Below are 23486 nucleotides of genomic sequence, written 5' to 3'. Positions count from 1 at the left end.
ATAGTACAGTACAAATATCTTTCTCATTACTGTTTGTCATCTTGAGAGATGAACATGAGTAGGTAGGTTTAAGCTTCTATGAACAGATTTTGCTGGGTTGTAAATTGAAAGCTTGCCAGCAATTTAGCCATGTTCTGTGGTAAGTAAATTATCAGAGGTCTTCTAGGTCGTAGAGAATGTTGGGAGGATTTCATCTTAGAGAATTAACAGATACTCAAGCTTGACATGCATAAACACATTTAGTTTATTATAAAGTAGTCACGGCAAGGTACTCAAGTAAGACCTCACAACATTCATTTAGAACTGGAGAATCAGAATTAGCAATTACAGTTATAATGCTACTTTAATTATTAGAATCCAAATCTTTTTTTTTTGGACATTTGTTTTATTTATTTATTTGTTTTTGATTGCAGTTTAGATGAAGGTTTACAGAATGAACTAGTTTCTCATCAACAGTTAGTACACACATTGTTCAATAACATTGATTAACAACCCCACAACACGTCAACACTCTCCATTTTCAACCCTGGGTTCCCTGTTACCAGCTATCCTGTCCTCTCCTGCCTTCCAGTCCCTGCCCCAGGGCTGGCGTGCCCCTTTAAACTTGTTTAGTTCCATGGGTCTGCTCAATGTTTCGCTGAAGGGTGAACTTCAGGAGTGACCTCATTACTCAGCTGAAAGGGTGTCCGGGGACCATACTCTCAGGGTATCTCCAGTCTCTATCAGGCCAGCAAGTCTGGTCTTTGTTTTTGAGTTAGAATTTTGTTCTACATTTTTCTCCAGCTCTGTCGGGGACCCTCTATTGTGATTCCTGTCAGAGCAGTGGTGGTAGCTGGGCACGATCTAGTTTTACTGGGCTCAGTCTGGTGGAGGCCATGGTAGATGTGGTCCATTAGTCCTTAGACTAATCTTTCCTTTGTATCTTTAGTTTTCCTCATTCTTCCTTGCTCCTGAAGGCGTGAGATCAGTGGAGTATCCTAGATAACAGTTCACAGGCTTTTAAGACCCCAGACGCTACTCACCAAAGTAGAATGTAGAACATATTCTTTATAAACTATGTTATACCAATTGAGCTAGATGTTCCTGAGATCATAGGTCCCCACAGCTCTCAGCCCAGCAATTCGGTCCCTCAGGGAGTTTGGATATGTCTATGGAGGTACCATGACCTTGCCTTGTACAGGTTTGCTGGCTTCCCCAATATTGTGTACTGTCTTACCCATCACCAAAGTTTCCACTTATCTATTTTCTAACAAGTATTTTTCCATCCCCACCCCTCCCCTCCCTTGTAACCATCAAAGATTGTTTCTTTTTGTATGTAAACCTTTTCATGAGTTTGTACGGTAATGGTCTCATACAATATTTGTCCTTTTGTGACTGAGAGTCCAAATCTTTAGGCTTTGGGCTTTTACTTTTAAAGAGAGATCTTGGGAGGAGAGCTTAACCGTGGCTTGAACTTGATGAAGGTCACTTGTAGCTAGGGTCCAAGGCCAGCAGCTGTGGGCAGAGTCTTAGCATGCTCTCAGTGTTTGCCTCTGCCTTCTCTCAGTGAGTGAGCAGAAATTCAGGGTTTAGATGTGAAATTCTCAACTTGGCTTCACACAATAAGAACCAGTGTTCCCTCAAAGACCAGTATGTTAACCCTTTCTCAAGGGTTAGAGATGTTTTCTTCAAGGTTAAAGATTAGGGAGGTTGTTTAAGCTCATGTCTCATGGTGAGTTTACAAAGATTAACTATATTATGTCTTTTTTTATCACAGCATGTCAGGTTAAAGTCAACTTAAAGGTTATTTACCGCATTCTTTTTCTACTTCTATGTTTATATGGCTAAATTCAGAGTTTTTCTAAATAACTTTTTTTATGACTTATGGTACATAATGATTATGTTTAATGTTACAGAACCTCACAAAGGTAGGCATATTTCTAAGTTCACATTATGAGTGCATAAAAAATATATATATGTATTTTGAAAACATAATAATGACTTCCATGTTGTGGAATTTGAGACCATTATAGAAACTTACAGAGCTATCCACCCCTTGACCTCAAATCACATTTTAGATTTCAAATCTTAGCACACAATCTTTTTAAAGCAAGTATTAACAGAAATATTCCGAATATAACTGATATGATAAGAACAAGTTTTTTATGTGGATTAAAATTCAATTCCCAAAATGCCAAAAGCTTAACTTATTTAACCATCTAAACAAACTTTTCTGATAATTCTTTGTTCTGGTAAACGTTATTTTTATTACACTAGTGGAGAGCAATGGCTGCTAACCAAATGGTTGGCAGTTTGAATCCACCAGCTACTCCGTGGAAACCCTATGGGGCAGTACTACTCTGTTATATAGGATTGCTATGAGTCGGAATGGCCTCGATGGCAACAGGTTTGTTTTTTTTCTTTGGTTAATGGAGATATAAGCATTGGTAGCATGTTCTAAGGCATACACAGATATCATAAATGCTGTATTTCAAGAAGTCATTACTTTTGGAAACCTGTTCTTCTATTCCTTATTTACATGTTGGATCATGGATTGTATATTCTTTCTTTCCTGCTTCAAATGGTTGCTTACATAGTTATATTTATCCAGGGTTGATTTTATATCAGTCAGAGAAATATTTGGTTTGATTAGATGATAAATTTTATTAGTTATTTTTATTATTCCCTTGTCCTATAGGTACTGGGGATAGCATCTTTTGTCTCCAATAGTAATATTAAGAGTATTAATTAATTTAATGAAAACTTGAAGTGGAAATTCTGTACTGTTTTTATCTGTTCAGTAAGTTAGATTTATTTACATTTTAGAGCATGCTATAAAAAAAACAAGTTTTCCAAATTATAGGCAACTGATTGTTTAGGCGTAATGCTTGTTATGGATTGAATTATGTCACCCAAAAATGTGTGTTATCCTGGCTAGGCCATGATTCCCAGTATTGTGTGATTGTTCACCATTTTGTCATCTAATGTGATTTTCTCATGTGTTGTAAATCCTACCTCTGTGATGTTAATGAAGTGGGATTAGTGGAAATTATGTTAATGAGGCAGGACTCAACCTACAAGATTAGGTTGTGTTTTAACTCAGTTTCTTTTGAGATATAAAATAGAGAAGCAAGAAGAGAGACATGGGACTTCTATAAACCAAGAAAGCAGAGTCAGGAGCACAGCATGTTCTTTGGACCTATGGTCCCTATGCTGAGATGCTCCTAGACTAGGGGAAGATTGGTAATAAGACACTTCCCTGAGAGCTGACAGAGTGAGAAAGCCTTCCCCTGAAGCTTGTGTTCTGAATTCAGACACGTAGCCTCCTAGGCTGTGAGAGAATAAATTTCTCTTTGTTAAAGACATCCACTTGTGGTACTTCTGTTATAGCAGCACTAGATAACAAGAGAATCTATTAAGTATAATTAAGGAAATATTATAGGAAATAAGGACAGAGACTGGGAAGTTAAGGAACAGGTAGTGGTTTGTACTCATCCAGTCAAGGAAAAAAAAAGGAGAAGACTCTTTATTCTAATAGATGGTCTCCTTTCTCCAATACTGTATCCAGGAATCTTTTTAAACTGATATTCATTGAATATTTTTTCTCTACCTATCTTCTATTTTTGAGAGCTCTGTTTAATAGTTTCTAATATCATCTCTTTTATAAATCCTCTTCCCCAATATTTACTTCCTTTCTGCTTTTAAAGCATGTACCTATGGCCTTTCTCAAGCTGAAAGAACTAAAGAAAAAATTCAAGCCTTGAGTTGCAATAGTGAAGGACTCCATGGGGAAAATATTAAATGAGGCAGGAAGCATCAAAAGAAGATGGAAGAAATACACAGAGTCATTATACCAAAAAGAATTAGTCAATATTGAACCATTTCAAGAGGTGGCATATGATCAGGAACCGATGGTACTGAAGGAAGAAGTCCAAGCTGCTCTGACAGCATTGGTGAAAAACAAAGCTCCAGGAATTGATGGAACATCAATTGAGATGTTTCAACGAACAGATGCATTGCTGGAGGTGCTCCCTCGTCTATGCCAAGAAATATGGAAGACAGCTTCCTGGACAACTGATTGGAAGAAATCCATATTTATGCCTATTCTCAAGAAAGGTGATCCAACCAAATATGGAAATTATAGAACAACATCATTAATATCACACGCAAGCAAAATTCTGCTGAAGATCATTCAAAAACAGCTGCAGCAATATATCGACAGGGAACTGCCAGAAATTCAGGCTGGTTTCAGATGAGAACGTGGAACCAGGGATATCATTGCTGATGTCATACGGATCCTGGCTGAAAGCAGAGAATACCAGAAGGATGTTTACCTGTGTTTTACTGATTATGCAAAGGCATTTGACTCTGTGGATCATAACAAACTATGGATAACACTGTGAAGAATGGGAATTCCAGAACGCTTAATTGTGCTCATGAGGAACCTTTACATAGATCAAAAATCAGTTGTTCGGACAGAACAAGGGGATACCGGTTGGTTTAAAGTCAGGAAAGGTGTGTATAAGGGTTGTATTCTTTCACCATACCTATTTAATCTCTATGCTGGACTATATGAAGAATGGAGCAACAAGACTGGAGGAAGACTCATTAACAACCTGCGTTATGCAGACAGACGCAACCTTGCTTGCTGAAAGTGAAGAGGACTCGAAGCACTCACTAATGAAGATCAAAGACCACAGCCTTCAGTATGGATTACACCTCAACATAAAGAAAACAAAAATCCTCACAACTGGTCCAATGAGCAACATCATGATAAAAGGAGAAAAGATTGAAGTTGTCAAGGATTTCATTTTACTTGGATCCACAATCAACAGCCACAGAAGCAGCAGTCAAGAAATCAAAAGACGCATTGTATTGGGCAAATCTGCTGCAAAGGACCTCTTGAAATTGTTGAAGAGCGAAGATGTCACCCTGAAGACTAAGGTATGCCTGACCCAAGCCATGGTATTTTCAATCACATCATATGCATGTGAAAGCTGGACAATGAATAAGGAAGACCAAAGAAGAGTTGACGCCTTTGAATTGTGGTGTTGGTGAAGAGTATTGAATATATCATGGACTGCCGTAAGAACGAACAAATCTGTCTTAGAAGAAGTACAGCCAGAATGCTCCTTAGAGGCAAGGATGGAGAGACTGCGTCTTACATACTTTGGACATGTTGTCAGGAGGGATCAGTCTATGGAGAAGGACATCATGCTTGGCAGAGTACAGAGTCAGCGGAATAGAGGAAGACCCTCAATGAGGTGGATTGACACAGTGGCTGCAACAGTGAGCTCAAGCATAACAACGATTGTAAGGATTGTGCAGGACCGGGCAGTGTTTCGTTCTGTTGTGCATAGGGTTGCTATGAGTCGGAACCGACTCGACGGCACAACACCTATGGCTGCTACAAGCAGGAGTATGGATTACATACATTTATAACTGGACAACGAATAAGGTAGATCAAAAAAGAATCAATGCCTTTGAATCATAGTGCTGACAGAGAATATTGAACATACCATGGACTGCCAGAAGAAAGAAAAAATCTGCCTTGGAAAAGTACAGCCAGAATTCTCCTTAGATGCCAGGATAGTGAGACTTCATCTCATGTACTGTGGACATGTTATCAGGAGGCACCAGTCCCTGGAGAAGGACATCATGCTTGGTAGAGCAGAGGGTCAACAAAAGAGAGGAAGACCCTCAGTGAGATGGTTTGGCACAGGGCTGCAATGATGGACTCAAGCATAGCAACAATTGTGAGGATGGCACAGGACTGGGCAGTGTTTCGTTCCATTGTGTATAGGGTCACTGAGTTGGAACAGACTCGATGGCACCTAACAACATAACTTCAGGATACAGCATTCACATCTCATCATAGTCTCTATGAGGCATACCCTCCTGGAGTTGTGCATCCTGGCATCTCAGTATACACACATACTTAAGCATTGATCACATTGTATCATAAAGATTCACTTAACAAATTATTGCTGACCTCTTCCTGTATGCCAGGCACTGTTCTAGGCTCTGGGTAAGTAATGGTGAGACAAACATCAGCTGTCACAGAGCACACAATTGAGAGGGAGAGACAGGTTGCAAGCCCATAAACATGTAAATATGTAACATAAATTCAGATAAGGATATGTGCTATTAAGAAAATAAAGCATGGATTACTCAGAATGGTATATTCCTAGAGGTGGGAATGTGCTCAGTGTTTTATAAGGCTAAGGTGCCTGGATTATTTGGCAATGACCATCAGAAAGAAAGGAATATAAGATGAGTTCTGTGTTCTCCACTTGGCCATGAACTTGTTCATTTTTGTAATTCCAGGACACAGCAATATCCAGTTAGTACATGTGTTAATGAATCAAGAAATGCAGGCATGAATGAATGAATGTATCCTACATATAATGAATATTACCCAGGCAGCGCAAGTGGTTTGCAGTTACCTGCTAACCTAAAGATTGGAGGTTTGAACCCACCTAATGGCTCTGCATAAGAAAAGTCCCAATGATCTGCTTCTGTAAAGACTGCAGCTGAGAAAGCCCTGTGGAGCAGTTACACTCTGTAACACATGGGGTTGCCATGAGTCAGGGTGACTCAGTGATAGCTAGCAACAACAACTATAAACATACAAATGAAATGATAAGTGATAGGGTGTAAATAATTTATGAAACTTACAATTGCTGATATTTTATAAAATTTTAAAATAATTGTATGGAAAATAACCCCCCAAAACAAAAACCAAGTCTGTTGCTACAGAGTTGATTGGTATTTATAGTGACCCAAAAGGAATAAAGGATACATGAAATAAATTTACAACTACTTACTCACTTACCAACACGTTAGGTTCCAAAGACCAAGTTGTTATGCAAAAATTGGCATTATATGAGAGCTGGGGCTGTGCCCTCTCTGGCACCAGTGTTCCCACGGTTGCTAATCACCCAGTCGCTAATCACCCATCGTGTGCCCCTGGCACATCTTGGGATTCAGGTGATGCAGTGGTCTCCACTTCCCCACCATAACTTCCCCGCTACCATGGAACCATGGAGCCCGTTGGGGTTGGGAGTGGTGGTGGTGGTGGTGGTTGGAGATTACCTGCTATATTTGGAGCAGTAGGGGCCCACCATCACCTGGCCACACTCCAGGCCTCCGTGCAGACCCCAGAGCCTAATGGCTCCACCTTCCCATTCTACTGGCTTTGGAGATGGGCCTCGGTGACAGGCCTTTGGGCAGGTGAGGCCCGGCCACCTGGGCCCAGCAGAGTCTGTAGAGGTGGCAGAGAGGCCTCTTTAGAAGAAGAGACTTCCAAGCCCCTGCCAGACTCCTGCAGCCCTGGCTCTTGCTGCCTCCTGGAGGCCTGACTTCCCTCCTCTCCTGCTTCCGGCCTGGCTCACCTCCTCCACCCGACCTGGGTAATAGTAACTGCAGTGGTGGCGCTTGCAACCTTGGGCCCTCTCACAAACCTCGCCCTCCTCCTTCTCCCCTTCTCACCTAGGCTTCTTGTTAATGCCTGAAATAGTCGGATAGTAGATTTTTTGCTATTGTTGTAAATGTTAAATGTTGGATAATGAGATAATGATAAGTAGGGAGTAGTTGTATTATCATTTAGTTCCACAATGCCAGTTTTTCAATTGAAGTTAAATATATTTTGTGTAATGGCAAACAAAATGTCCTTTGTAATTTGTCCTAATTGTGGTTACTTTCAATTGTCATATGTGATGTTGTGTCAAGGTTTTCAGAACAATGGGAATGATTAAGCTTTCAGCAATATCATGGTTTCATTTTGAATAATTTATTTAAGAAAATATATCCTTTTAATGGACAGCATGCCACTTATTTGACAATTCTGGGAAAAACATCAAATAATCTTTTGGTGAATGGAAGTTGACCTTAAAGTGAATTGCTGTACCAGCACTTTATCAGTCTTTTAAAAACACAGTTATCTGAAGAAACACCTGCTCTACTGGATGGAGTTGGCTCGATTTATAGGAATAGCTGCCATGGTAAATGAGAAAGTTTGAAAAAAAACTGCCCTAGTAGGCTTCTCACATATCCTCAGTTTCCATAAAATTTTAGAGAAGAAAGTAATTATAGTTACCCTTCAAAAGTCTCCAAGTGGCAGAGTGATAGGAAACTTCTCCTTAGCTACCGCTGCCCGCTGAGAGGAGAATCTTGGCAGACACTTTTCACCACTTTCCTATTAATGTTTGTGTCTTGGTTAATTTGTTCTGCAAATTTTCCCTTTCATAATAACACTTTTTGGTGGCTAGGCAAGTAAAGTAAAATTCTCAAACTGTTTAAATAGTTCCTCCCTTCTTTATATGAGATTGCACACATTTTATAGGATTTCCTACTAACTTTCTATAAATTATGTTTCCTCTAAGACTGTTTTATAGTCTCTTTATGAAAGTTTATCTTTCTTGGAATAGCAAGATATGTTTTACTTCATGTGATTAAAGTATCTGTGCCCGTAAAGAGACATTGCAATTAAGCCAGTTGAACTAAAGAATGAAATTAGATGTATTCACTGAGTTGATTTCTAAAGCATTTGTTTTCCTTGATAGGGATATAAAACAATCAGATGATTTGTTTTATTCATTTGAATCCAGAGTTTGAATACATTTCCAAAAACAAACCGTGATAAGTTGAAAAGGCACGGAGAAAAGACTGAAAGGTATTTTCAAGCCAAGAAAAGAATGCCTAAGAGTAGTACAAACGACAAGCATTGGAAATCATCTTCAAAACTGTGAAGAGTTATATTGCGGTGAAGAAAAGCAGCAACCCCGAACCGTCACTTCTTAGGGTAGAATGAGGTTTGGTTTCACCAAGTGTTTACATGTAGGGGAGATTCTTCCTAATGGGCAAAGTCTTTAAATGCTACGTTGGGTTTCTTAGAAATGTTTTGAAAGCTTTTTTTTTTTTTTTTAATAATTTTTACTGTGCCTTAAGTGAAATTTTACAAATCAAGTCAGTCTCTCACACAAAAACCCATATACACCTTGCTACAGCTTTTTGTTTTGTTTTGTTTTGTTTTGTTTTTAGCTAAAACCTTTCAAAACGTATCTGAGTGCTATGGCTTAGTAGTGGTAGTTTCTGAAGACAGGGAGATAACTAATAACCTCCCAAGTTTCCTCTGGACATAAACGGAGATCAATACATTTCACTGACCAGAGAAATCCTTTGCTTGCCTACTATAAATCGAACCATAGCCTAGTTTCAGTTTATGTAAAGTTTAAGAAAACTTCTTTTGGGCTGTGTTTATGTATTAGTGTGATTCTGCTACAATTTGTAAATGCTATAGAAAATGAATTTATTGTCTGGTAGTATGCCTTTTAAAGAATAATTTGTTTTGTAAAAATTTTGTGTTTTTTTTTTTTTTTTTCAATGTTGATGGCCTGTTAGGTTTGAAGTCAAACTGTCCCACTTACTTGTAAGACAAGATGAAGAGCTATAGAGGCCGTAAGCACTGAAAGAGGGCACTGGTGGTTCAGTGGTAGAACTCTTGTCTTCCGTGTGGAAACCTTGAGTTTGATTCCCAGCTAATGTACCTCAAGCCCAGTCACCACTTGTCTGTCAGTGGAGGAGTGTGTATTTCTGTGTTACTGAACAGGTTTCAGTGGAGCTTCCAGACTAAAACAGACTAGGTAGAAAGGCCTGGCTTATATACGTCCAATAATTGGGCAGTGAAAATCCTAAAAGCCTTCGATTCTATACAAAAATTATCAAATGTCAATTTTTTTTCTTTCAAAATGTATTATTTTTCTTTGTGTTTCAACTTACCTTGGCTTATGTCTGGAAAAATTCTGCATTCTTTAACTCTTGATAAGCCTCAAGTTCATTAGCTATGAAATGAATGTAAGAGTAAAAATGTATCATTTTTAGTATGGTTCCTGACACATGGTAAGCATTAAACAAATGTTAGCTGGTCATTATTTTACTAGCATTACCATCATCATCATTATTAATGTTACCTATAGGGTCGCTATGAGTTGGAATCGATTCGACGGCAGCAGGTTTGGTTTTGGTTAACGGATTATTGTGAGGATTAATTTAAGTAATTTAGGTAAACATCTAGCAAGAGAATTGGCATAGAATAGAAAGTAAATTTTAGTTTCTTTCCCTTTAAAGTTCATTTCTTCACTTTACCGCAATCCTCTACACTTTATCATTCTCTGAGTATCACAGATAAAACTCAAATAAGTATAATTAAAAAAAAAAAACTTCTGATTGTCTCAGAAGATAAAATAGTATGGAGACACTGGGTATTTGGGGAAGAAAGTGTGATTCATACAATGAAAGCAAAGTGGAAGGAGAAGATATGCAAGATGGCCTTCGTTTTTTTCCTCTCGCGTAAATCGTATTCAAGCAATCTTAATAAAGACATTTCATTGATTCAGACTGAGTTATCCCAGAGCAATGAAGATTCTGCAATCTGCAAGTATGAAATCATGAAGTGTGGATTTTCATTGTTAAAGGGCCATACATTTTACAAGTCAGTTTAGCATTTTTACTACCTTTTGTTTTCATTTTATGAGTGTAATTTAATATCATTTCATTTTAGGGATTACCTGCAAGCCGTGTGAGGTACAGAGTAGATGATGTCCAGTTTCCTTACCCTGCCAGTATTTTTGACGTAGTAGAAGATTCTGGACTGGTAATAACTCGAGTCAATCTTAATGAAGAACCTACTACAATTTTTAAGGTCAGTGTGTCATTATTCCCATGTTGTCTTTTTGTTATTGAAATTTTCATTAAATGTTTGGCTTCATGGATGACTGTGTTTTTCTCTTTTCTCCTTTTATAATGTTTTGAATTATAAAACAATACATGTATAACCTACAGAAACTTTAAAAATACGGTTAAGTAAAAAATAAAAATCACTTGATAGCTCACATCTTGTAGATAATTAGAATTTACTTTTTCAATCTTCTGTCTTTATGATGATGTCCCATTCAAATACATGGAAACAAATATATGTTTGGAAATGACATAATCATATCATTCATGCTGCTTTGTGAATTTAATAATATATTATTGTCCATGCCAATAAATACCATTGATGCTATTATTTTAATGGCTACATGGCATTCTACTATATAAATATACTGTGATATTTTACTTTAATCTAAAAAACTAATAACCTGTTGTTGGACAATTAGGGTGCTTCTAATTTTTGTAATAATAATATCTCTGTTGTCATCAGCCACCTTGTGTGAATTTTACTGTTTACTTGTCCAATTTTTTTTTCCTTAAGTATCTAGAAGCAGAATTGCTTCATCAAGTTTATGTATTCTTAATATATTATGTGTCCAACAAATTCAAAATAACATTAACCCCCAACATGTGCTCTCAGTCTTTCAGAAGAGAACCCATTTTTCTAATATCACTGAACCTTGGACATTATTGTTGATTTTAATCTTTGCATATCTGCTATGAAAAATATTTATCTATTCCAAAAACCCCAAACCAAACCCATTGCCATTGAGTCGATTCTGATTCATAGTTACCCTAAAGGACAGAGTGGAACCACCCCATAGGGTTTCCAAGGAATGCCTGGTGGATTCAAACTGCTGACCTTTTAGTTAGCAGCCATAGCTCTTAACCACTGTGCAATCGGGGTTTCCATATATCTATTAGATTTTGTTATAACTTATTCTTCTTTAATTACCAGTGGAAATGAACATATTACCTCTTTTCTCTTTCATATATTTTTAATATAGTTGAAAATATAATGCCTGTTTCTACCTGTCAAAAATATTGAAAAATATTATCCTAAATTAAACTATTTTATTAAATGTTCAAGTGCTTCAGTTTTATATATTAAAAAAAAAAACCCAAACCCACTGCCGTCAAGTCGATTTCGACTCACAGTGACCCTATAGAATAGAGTAGAACTGCCTCCTAGAGTTCCGAAGGAGCACCTGGTGGATTCAAACTGCTGACCTTTTGGTTAGCAGCCGTAGCACTTAACCATTACGCCACCAGGGTTTCCACAGCTTTATATAGCTACTTAGAATAGTTTTTGTCACTTGCGAATAAAGCCTTTGATGGTATCCTGGAAAAATACCCTTATCAGTTGACCTTGTGAATACCAATAAGACTATGTCTGCAAGATTTTACTACTGGTTGTAATAATTGTGCTGTTTGTAAATTCTTCGTATTTACTCAAAGATAAATTGAGATTATCAGGATGATCCCTGGTTATGGTCTTCCAGACTTATGTTGAATTCATTTAGATTAATAACCTAACCCAAAACCCAAACCCAGTGCCGTCAAGTGAATTCTGACTCCTAGCGACCCTATAGGACAGTGTAGAACTCCCCATAGCGTTTCCAAGGAGCGTCTGGTGGATTCTAACTGCTGACTCTTTGGTTAGCAGCCGTAGCACTTAACCACTATGCCACCAGGGTTTCCTAATAACCTAACGCTTCCAAAAAGCTTCCAAAATAATGTACATCCCAGAGAAAAATATGCTTTTGGAAGTATTTGACATTTCTTAAAGATAAACATTAGAATTATTTTTGGTATAAGTTACCAAAGAAAATGATCAACTGTAAAAGCTATTTCAGTAATAAATAATATAGAACATACCAAATCTTAAAATTCTAAGCATAAGTTTTTCTTTGGTTGGCATCATTTGAACAATTTCTGCTATACAGTAAAAACTTGGTTTTATGTATTTTTAACTTTTTAAGAGACTCTACATCAAAGTGTTTTTAAACTATATTCTACATTTTACCCTCTAGTGTGAAGTATTTCTGTCTTATAATCCTGTGCATAATTAATTCACTGGAAAAATTAATTTCTTTTTATAAGCAAGGAAATTAGCCTTTTGCTAGTGATGTGACTGAATTTAACACTTTTTAAATAAGTGTATTGGTATTTATAAAGGCACGTGTTTTTACTGTAGACATCAGAGGAACTTTGGAAAGAGAAAAGAGTTTATAATTGGACAGATGAAGTATCAAAAAACACTTTGGTAGTTTTGTATCATAGAGTTTATAACTTAACTTCTTTGAGTATTCTCATCTGGCAAGTGAAAATACTTACACCTGGGTGGGAGCTAGTAGGATTGTTGTGAAGATTAAATGAGAATATACGTAACATATTCTAGTACAGTGTCTGCTACCTGGTAAGCAGGGAAGCAATAACAATTCCTCCCCCTTCTGGACTTCTGCAGTCCAATGGTTAAAAATATACCTGTGACAACGATACTTCTATTTTCTTCTTGTTACTAGTCTTTAACATGATTGTTATTACTTTTTAAGTTGGTGGTTGTTGCGTTTGATGATGGTGAACCAGTGATGTCCAGCAGTGCCACGGTGAAAATTCTTGTCTTACATCCTGGAGAAATCCCACGCTTCACACAAGAAGAATATAGGTATCAGTTCCTATCTTTTTTAAAAAAATATATGAAAGATGTTTTTGCTTCTCAAAATTGACATGATATGAATTTATATGAGGTAGGCTTCCAGCCTATTTTGATCCTTTCTACATTTTACATAATTTTAAAAATTAAAATAGCTAATTAATAATTTAGTTTAAAAGATACCTGTTTTAGTAATACTTTGATGAATAATGGATCCTTTTACAATAATTGGAAACCCTGGTGGCGTAGTGGGTAGTGGTTAATAGCTATGGCTGCTAACCAAAGGGTTGGTAGTTCAAATTCACCGGGCACTCCTTGGAAACTCTATGAGGCAGCTCTTCTCTGTCCTTTAGGGTCACTATGAGTCAGAATCAAGTCACTGTGAGTCAGAATCAAATCAATGGCAACAGGTTTTTATGGGTTATATATACACACATATATATACGTGTGTGTGTGTGTGTATATATATGTATGTATGTATATGTATAATTATCCAGAGTTCTGGTGGCACAAGTGGTTAAGCATTTGGCTGTTAACCAAAAGGTTGGCTGTTTGAATCCACCAGCTGCTCTTTGGAAACCCCATGGGACAGTTCTACTCTGTCCTAAAGGGTCGCTTTGAGTTGGAATCGACTGACAGCAGTGTTTTGTTTTGTTTTTTATAATTATCCTCAGGAAGTTAGGAATGTATTGAAGAATTTTTTTTTTTAATTATAATTACTGTGTTTTATGATTGCTTCATAATTTGCTATGAGTAATAACAATGCTTATAATACTCTTTTGCAAATATAGTTGAATTTTCTTTCATGATTGTTTTGTCTCCATTAAGTTAAAACATTAAAGTACTTTTATTAGCACACTAACACAAATATCAGGCAGTGTTTTTCACCAAAGATTGAAGAAAATCACTATATACTATATATATATACAATATACTTAGATTAGACATGATATTAAGAGACATCCAGTCACTGCTTTCCAGAGGCTTACAGCCCAGAAGTGGAAACAAAGAAGTATATGAAAAAATCACAGTACATTGTGAAAATACAACAACAGCGAGAAACTGACAGTAAGGGGGAAGCATGTTGAAGGGATGTTAGCACTTTCTGAACACGATCAGCATTAGTGTGAACTGTATCTTCAAGGAAACACAGATTTCAGCCAATACACAAAGATATGCCAAGCTAAAGAATCAGCATATATAGAAGAAAAAAATAAGTTTCTATAAATAAGTATTAATTTGTGAGAGATTACACTGAGTTCCAGAAATTTTTAGTAGTTCAGTCTCTCCAGAGACAAATTGGACATTGGACATAGTGGCATCACTAGAAGAGTGTGGGAGGTACAAACTGTACCAGGTGACACTGAGAGAGATGGCACCAAAGTGACTGTCTGAAATTTTCATGCAGTACTTCAGCAGAAATTATTTTTTAAGAAAATATTCCTGTAGTGAGTTATAACAACAATTTTTTTTTATAAGCCCAGCTTACATGTATCAATATACCTATGTGGTACAATTAATTACTTTTGTGTGGCCTTTCTAGCCATGGTCTTGTAACTCCCACCCAGGTGACTGGATGGGACTGTGTGAGAGGATAGTTGTGGCCCTCCGAGGGGATTGTTCAGTTTTGCCTTAAAAGAAAGCCAATTCCAGAGCAGAGAGGAAGATCCCATTACCACCAAGGAAGAACAGCCAGGAGCCAGTGTGTCCTTTGGACCTGGGATTCCTGTGCTGAGAGGCTCCTGCGACCAGGAGATAGAGAGAGAGTGAGCTGTAACTGTGAAGATAGTGAGAAGCAGTGCAGGAGAGACCTGGCAGCAGATGGCTCTGTGGGCTTCCTGGCCCTCAGAGAGGGAAAGCTGAGTACCTTTGAGCAGAGGCCGAGGGCCAGCGAGAGACTTACTCTCGAGCACAGCTGGGAAGAGGCTATGCTGATGAAAGAACTGTACCCCAGAGTGTTCCTGAGCCTGAATTGTAACCTATTGCTCACCTAATAACCCACAAAATTGTGAGTATGGTCTGTGAGTTCTTTGTAGCCACTGCAATGAATTACCAAACTCTGCAGAGTAGAGAGTGCTGTGGGAGGAACGGCTGGTGTCAGAGTTGGTAAAGGTGGCTGAGAGAGGAGGCATGTCTGCCCTCTCCTCATAGGAATCAGCCTTGGGCTGTTTATCTTGGGTTCTCCTTCCCCCCTTTGTGGGGTCAGAGGAGGCCAGACACCACCCCAAGTCATTTTTACAACCCGCAAGGCTAAAACTCTATGCTAATTTACTTTTTGAAACTTCTTATGTGCTCTGGAAACCCTGGTGGCGTAGTAGTTAAGAATTCTGCTGCTACTCAGAAGGTTGGCAGTTCAAATCCACCAGGCACTCCTTGGAAACTCTATGGGGCAGTTCTACTCTGCCCTATAGGGTGGTTTTGAGTCAGAATCGACTTGACGGCAGCGTGTTTGGTTTTGGTTAATGTGCTCTGGTCAGAGCTGTCATTATTACTCAATTACAATGGTGCTTTGAATCACATGGTTTCATCTGCACATTTTTATAGTTGTTAATTTTGTCAGATTTTCTAGTGTTTTAGCTACAATATTGTGATAGCTAGTATTTGTGAACATATCTATAGCTTTTTGAGAATAATGTAGTAATTAAAGTAAAAGAAGGAGAAAAATAAAAGAAAGCTTCCACTCGTTACTAATAATGTTGTAATTCAATGTAGTAAGATTTTATAAAACAACTTTGTTGTTAGTATTCATATAATATAAGAAGTATTGCATTTAAACAATTTACAGCTGTATTTATTACATATTATTCTATGGTTAAAATAGATAATAAACATTATTAAGGATTCTGTATGGGCTGGTACGAGAGGCGGTACATGGAGGGGACACCATGAGTCACCACACTGCTTGACACCAATCGTAGTGATGCCTCTTCATTGAAGGATGATACTAATTGAGGCTCAAAAGAAATTAAGATTTTAGATCATGGAGGACTTTATCATGTTCCAGAGTTTGTGGTTTTATTGCTCTCATAATTTCTAAGAACTACCTAAGAAGATTTAGCTTAGAGCAGAGGTTAAGCTAGTGAGACAGAAGGGAGGAGGATTTTTTATTTTATTTTATTTTAGAAAGCTTACCTTGATATTTGAATTTAAAACTGTTAAGAATGGAAACAGGAAGAAACAGTGAGGACCTGAATAAAGATAGTTCAGAGGAGGTGGGGAAAGGAAAGGAAAGAGGACTAAGATGTAAATAAGTATATAAAGTCACCTTCTATAAAAAGCTTGATATTTAAGATAAAGAAGTGTCCACATGAATCAATACCTATGATTTGGAGCAAGTAGAAGTATTAATGAAGTACAGTTATGAATATAGGTTTTGTGAGAAACTTGATTTACGTAACTTCAGATGTTTACATTAATGTGCGTGAAAGATAAGTACAGGTAGTTCCCAACAACTCCACTGTAAGCTGGTTCCAACGTCAGTCAAGTACCTCATTTCATCTTTTAGTTTTCATTATATTGCCTTTTATGATCAGTATCTTTATAAATTCAATTCTTGTTCATCTTTGGAGATTGAAAACATTATATATAAATTTACAGATATATTTTAACACTGTATGTAGTATATATCACTAATGATAAGATGTAAAGAACAGTCATAAGTATGGGTCATCTTAACTTGAATAAATCGTAAGTGGGGGACTACCTGTAGAAGGCAGTAGGATACGCAAGACTGGGGCTCTGGGAAGATAGATCTTGGCTGAAAATAAAGGTTTGAAAGTAATCTGACTACAGATGGTGGTTGAAGTCATAATCAAAAACTTGAATCACTGAAGCATTCACTCTCAACAATAAGTCTAATTATTAATACCTTCGTCACCATCATCACCATTAAGTTGTTCAATGGGTGAAATATATGGGAATATTTACCACACTAAACCAAGTAGTTTTCGCCATTTGTAAAAAGCTGCCTTTGTAATACTCTCTATATTAAGTTATACAATAAATTATACTCTATATATTAAGTTATACAATATATTTATCAGAAAATCCTATGTATATGCAAAACAGTAAGAATTATTGGTCAATCTAAGATGCATCAATTGGTCCCAAACCACTTGGAACAAAGGAGAATGAAGAACACCAAAGACACAAGGAAAATATTAGCCTAAGAGGCAAAAGATCCACATAAACCAGAGACTCCATCAGCCTGAGACAAGAACTAGTTAGTGCCCAGCTACCACCAATGACTGCCCTGGCAAGGAACACAACAAAGAGTCCTGGACAGGACAGAGCGGGAAAAAAGCGCAGAGCAGAACTCAAATCCGTGTAAAAGACCAGACGTAAGGGTCTGACAGAGACTGGAGGAACCCCCGAAATTACGGCCCCTGGACACTCTGTTAACCCAGAACTAACACCATTACCAAAGCCCACTCTTCAGACAAAGATTAAACTGGACTATAAAACAAAATATAATACTCATGAGGAGTGTGCTTCTCCGTTCAATTAGAAACACGAGACCAAATGGTGAGCTCCTGCCCAGAGACAGGATGAGAAGGTAAGAAGGCCAGGAACTGGTTGAACGGAAACAAATAACCCAGGTGGAAAGGGGGAGTGTGCTGTCACATTGTAGGGATTATGAGTAGTGTTGCATAAAAATGTGTGTATAAATTTTTGTATGAGAGATTGACTTGAGCTCTAAACTTTAACGTAAAGCAAACAAACAAACAAAAAAAAACAAGGATGGTAAGACTTTGTCTTCTTTCTTTGGATATGTTATCAAGAGGGACCAGTCCCTGGAGAAGGACATTATGCTTGGTAAAGTAGAGGGTCAGCGAAAAAGAGTAAGACCCTCACTGAGATAGACTGACACAGTGGATGCAACAATGGGCTCAAACATGGCAACAATTGTGAGGATGGCACAGGACCAGGCAGTGTGTCATTCTGTTGAATGTGGGGACCCTATGGGTCAGAACTGACTCGATGGCACCAAACAACAACAACCTTTCCATAAATGTGATTGTACCCTTTATACAACTTTATACCCTACTTTTCTTCACTTGGGCTTTTTAGCTTGTATGTATTTTACTTATTATCAGCTTCTAACCTAAATAAAGGTTGGCAGTTCAAACTCCACCCCTCTCCCCACCAAAAAAAAAATTATTGGGCAATCTCAGTTTTAAATCGCTATTTTCTCTCATGTAAGCTCTTGCCAATTGTTTTCCTTTTTCCTTAGTTTGGTCCACTTTGGCTGTGCTCTCCAATTCTTTGCCTTGTGATATCTTGTTCTCTGCTTGGAGAACTTCCCTGAATGTGTTAATTTTGGTCTTATCAAGAACCAAGATGGATATATACTCAGTTGGTGTGTTTCTCACTTACCAAGAGCAGATGCTCACAAAAAAATATATATTTACTCTTTGAAGTGGGTCAAAAAAACCCTCACAGTTTCATACCAAGGAAATTCCCACATTTGTTTTCCAGAAATCCTTACTCCAAGTCTAGTTGTTCCTTGGAAGCTGCAGGAGAATTAAAAAAAAAGTGTTATGGTGGATAACGCTTCTTCTTGAAATAAGCTCTATTAAGAGGCGTGCTTCTCTGGGCTTCCATTTGGAACTCATTTCCTTATTTATAGAAGTATGCCTCCAAAATTCTCTAACTATCACTTTACTTGCTAACTCTTTTACCTAGAATATTGTAGTATTGAGGCCAAGGTCATAGATTGCATCAGGGCATTGCTCATTTAGTTTTCCTTTTTAAATGTCCTTGATTAATGCCAGTTTTTAAAAATGGAAATGTTTTGTTCAGTGAATAATTACTATTTCTTACCTTCTCTGTATGGAACTATTAACTGCAAATAGATGCTATTAATAAAGTTAGAGAACAAAAAACTAGCCAATTACCTTGTACTAAATTAAAAGCAGTCACATGAACATATATGGAAGAATTTTTTACTCTCTGGAATAGAGTTTCTAATAATCGCAAATATCTCCCTTAATTATCCCAGTTAACTTGGTACTGTATAGTATAAAGGCAATTTAGTAATTTTACTGCTTCCTAGAGTTTATTAGGAAACTCTGATGGCGTAGTGGTTAAAAGCTACGGCTACTAACCAAAAGGTCAACAGTTTGAATCCACCAGGTGCTCCTTGGTAACCCTGTGGGGCAATTCTACTCTGTCCGATAGGGTTGCTATGAGTCAGAATCGGCTTGACGGCAGTGGGTTTGGTCTTAGACTATATTAAGAGAACCCTATTTTTTTATGTATCTACAATATTGCCATAATGGATTCAGTAGTACTTGAGAACTGAAAACTATTGTTTTTGTTTTCTATCAGGCAGCCAGAAAATATAGATAATAAAAAAGTTATACCAAATATGGACAGAAGATATTATTTTTTGAATAAGTAAAAATAATTGAAATTAAGTGTTTATATAAGCTTAAATTTGACCTAAACCATAGGAAGAACAGTTTAAAAAATTGAGGCTGATAGTGATTATTTTCTTCAATTATCCCTCCATTCTTTTGAAGATAATTAAGGAGTATATAACAGAGAATGTCTTGCTTCCTCCTAAACCATTTCCTTTTCCTCTTGAACATACAGCTAAGCTACATTTCCTAGCATCCCTTGTATTCAATGCAGCCATGTGACTGAGTTCTGGCCAATTAAATGTAGAAGTAAGTAGTCTGCACCATTTCCTGGCCTGACAGCCTTTTCCCCTAATGGACGGTTGGATGGAGAAAGCACCTTGAGAGACCTTGGGAGCTATATGTTGACAACTGTGGAAACACAAGATAGAAGAAACCCTAGGCCCCTGAATCATAGCTTGAAGGAGAGTCAACTACCTAGTAATACCCTCACATACACTGTTATGTGAGCAAGAAATTCAGGGGTTTATCTATTATATTATCTAGTACTGTTTCAACTAATGTAAGATGTTCCACATTTTAGTGGCTTGAAAAACTTCATTGCATAATATAGTAATCATATTAAAATGTCTTATTTAAGCTGTAGTATCTCCCAGTTTGCCATTTATTAAATAGTATTCATGAGAGAATATTTATTTTCATATATGGCTCTTTTTTTCTTTTTTTAATCTGTTCAAGCACTAGCTTTGGGAATATGCTGACACCATTTGATATTGCTGTGAAGGCAGTCTTTTTTTTTTTTTTTAACAGAAAAGGAGATATGCAATAAACAATTTCTGAAAACCTCGTTTCTTCATTCTCTTTCTTCAGATCCATTTACTGCCCCTGCCAGATGCACATAATTCCCAGAAATAATAAATAGTTATATTAATACTTGATTATCAGAAAGATTCCTTGTACTTGAATTATTCCTTTTAGAAAATCTCTCCATTTGTTTAATCAAATTTGGAGGGAATACAAAATGATAGTATATGATTCCTATTACTTGGAGGGTGTGTTACAAGGGTACTCATGGATTACAACTGGAAAACAGCCATCTAGGATAGGTGGGATTGTGGGCTCAGGTTTTTACATGCCAGGAATGTCTTCATTTCAATAATGACTTTTGAATGCCTTAGTAAAAACTAGTTGTGAACTAATGTCTAGATATTAAAGAGGGGTTTTAAAGAGAAAACATTAATTTATCTAAGAGTTTGATTTGAATTCTTGATTCATACATACACCCTCACCCCAAGACTCAGTTGTCTTATTTATATTGGTCATTTAAATCTCAGTGTAATAATTTTTAGTTATGATTGGTTAGGCTTCTGCAACAAGGAGGTCACCAAAACTCAATGGTTCCAAGACCAAAATATACATTTGTTGCTCACATGATGATCCAAGATGAATGTACCAGGTTGGTGAATATTTCTGCTCCATGCAGTCATTCAGAGACCCAGGTTGACTCATTCTCTCATCTTCAACATTATGTTTCAAAATAACTAGAGATTGCCATTTAGTCAGTGGAAAGGGAAAGAAGTTCACAGCGATAGATTCCCTCTTTGTGAGGCAGGAGTTGAAAATGTCACTTCAGCTCCCATCCCATCATCAAATTTTAGGCAAATATCCACACTTACCTATATCAGGCCTGAGAAATGCTGTTACTTGCTGGGCAGCTGTATCCCAGCTCCGCCATTATTACTGAGGAAGAAGAGAAAATGGTGTTGGTAGAGAGCGAGCGTTCTCTAACATATTAAGCATTTAATTTTGGACAAGTCAAGTTATAAATTTTACTTGCTGTAGCCATCTGAAATGTACTTAGTTTTTATTAAGAATGTACAATATTGAGTACATGAACTAATGATATAATAGAATGGGAAACATTTTTATTTGTAAATATGTATTGGAATAGTTAGATTAAATTGTTCTTAAAATAGCAATAAAGAATGAATACCTCTTTGAATTCAAGTCAATTCTCATACACACTTTTTTATAATAAAAATCTTTATCTCTAGTGATTTCAGCTTACCAAGTATTACTATCACATATTGCAAACCAAACCTTTCTGGGCTTCAAACTACCGTTTGGTGATTTGATTGCAATTAATTACTTGCTCCAGATGTCTTCTTGATAACAAAAGAAAAAGAAAACATATATGAAAGAGTGTGGATAAGTAAATGAAAGCTAAACCAAACCAAACCAAACCCAGTGCTGTCGAGTCGATTCCAACTCATAGCGACCCTACAGGACAGAGCAGAACTGCCGCATAGAGTTTCCAAGGAGCGCCTGGCGGATTTGAACTGCCAACCCTTTGGTTAGCAGCTATAGCACTTTATCCACTATGCCACCAGGGTTTCCAAATGAGAGATATGTACTGTAAATTAGCTTTGTGAAGACCATCAAAAAGGTTTGGGATTTGATATTTACTGTTTGGTGTAACATTTCCCAATGTATCAGTTCTGTCGTGACAGAAAAGCAGAATCCATTATTCCTTTTATAGAATTGAAAACACTTATGTGTTGAGATAGTGGTAACTGCTCAGTTGCTGGACTATAACAATAGGCCTACCGTACCTTTCTTTAAAATTATAAAATCATGATGTAGTAGGCAACCAACAAATCATAAACATCAGTGTAAGTACTTTAATATTTACTAAAGAAATGCTGGGTTGCCAGCTAAGTTTCTGATGACAGATAATGTAGGTTTATCTGATCTATATAACAGTAGCAATATAATAAAAAGTGAAACCATCCTTTCATATACTTAATCATGCTATGCCGGTGTTTCCTGTTGTATAAAAACTTCCTTACTTTCTACTATTGATTCTTTGAAATAAATTAATGAAGTTTGTTAAAGTATTCAAGGATTTTATAAAGGCCATCCTATATTTGGTAAAATAATTTTTGTTGTCCTAATTAGAAGAGAAATTTCTCACATTTTTTCCTGTTTATAATACATAATATTGGAACATTTTATATATGTCTAAAATAGATTTGGTTTTGTCTTCCCTCACATCCTGTGAACTGAATTTGTTTCTTGCTGCTCTGGCTTTAAGTCATTTTTAAGAGTGGGAGGAATCTCATAATGGGAAAGCAATTTACTGCACAAAGATATATGTTTTCTTATACAGTGGCCAAATTAACAACAATTTTCAAGCTAACTATTCATTTGGTTCTCTTGCTTTCTTAGCGTAGTTATAATATTTGAAGCAGATTCATTTGGTTAATTTCACGATCTCTTCAAACCAGTCATTCATCATTCATCATATCACTTAATTAGGGTTAAAGGAAGAATCAAGATATCATCTGCTCCATCTATTTGTCGTTAAGTAAACATCTAACTGTCCATTAAATACTAACTTCTTAAAACTTTTGACATGTATGTCTCCCTTTATACTGTCTAATATTCCTTTCTTCTAAATAATTGTATACAAATTCCAAACTATTTAGAAGCATACTCTACTGGGTTGAATATTGTCCTCCAAAATTCAGGTCTACCCAGAATCTTAGAACGTGAACTTATTTGGAAATAGGATTTTCAAAGATGTAATTAGATAAGGTGAGGCCAACTGGATTAGGGTGGACTCTAACTGCAATCACTGATGTTCTTATAAAAAGAAGACAAACACAGACAACTAACAGGGAAGGGCAGGTGACAATGGTGGTAGAGATTGGAGTGAGATGCAGCTACAAGCCAAGGAAAGCCAAAGATTGGTGACAACCACAAGAAACTAGGAA

General features: G+C 36.9%; 1 protein-coding gene across 17 annotated transcripts in view; it reads left to right on the top strand.

Annotated features, from left to right (window-relative positions):
• PCDH15 (protocadherin related 15) overlaps nt 1–23486 on the top strand; it is an 853216-nt gene that overhangs the window by 651936 nt on the left and 177794 nt on the right. For all 17 annotated transcript variants that reach the window (XM_064269614.1, XM_023546967.2, XM_023546966.2 and 14 more), the window contains 2 exons: nt 10541–10681; nt 13248–13360. In XM_064269614.1, the coding sequence (XP_064125684.1) occupies nt 10541–10681; nt 13248–13360 (254 nt within the window). The remainder of the gene's footprint in view (nt 1–10540; nt 10682–13247; nt 13361–23486) is intronic.

Source organism: Loxodonta africana, chromosome 16 (assembly GCF_030014295.1).
Source record: "Loxodonta africana isolate mLoxAfr1 chromosome 16, mLoxAfr1.hap2, whole genome shotgun sequence".
In the NCBI taxonomy this organism is placed as follows: domain Eukaryota; kingdom Metazoa; phylum Chordata; class Mammalia; order Proboscidea; family Elephantidae; genus Loxodonta; species Loxodonta africana.
This window is presented reverse-complemented; position numbering and strand designations above follow the sequence as displayed.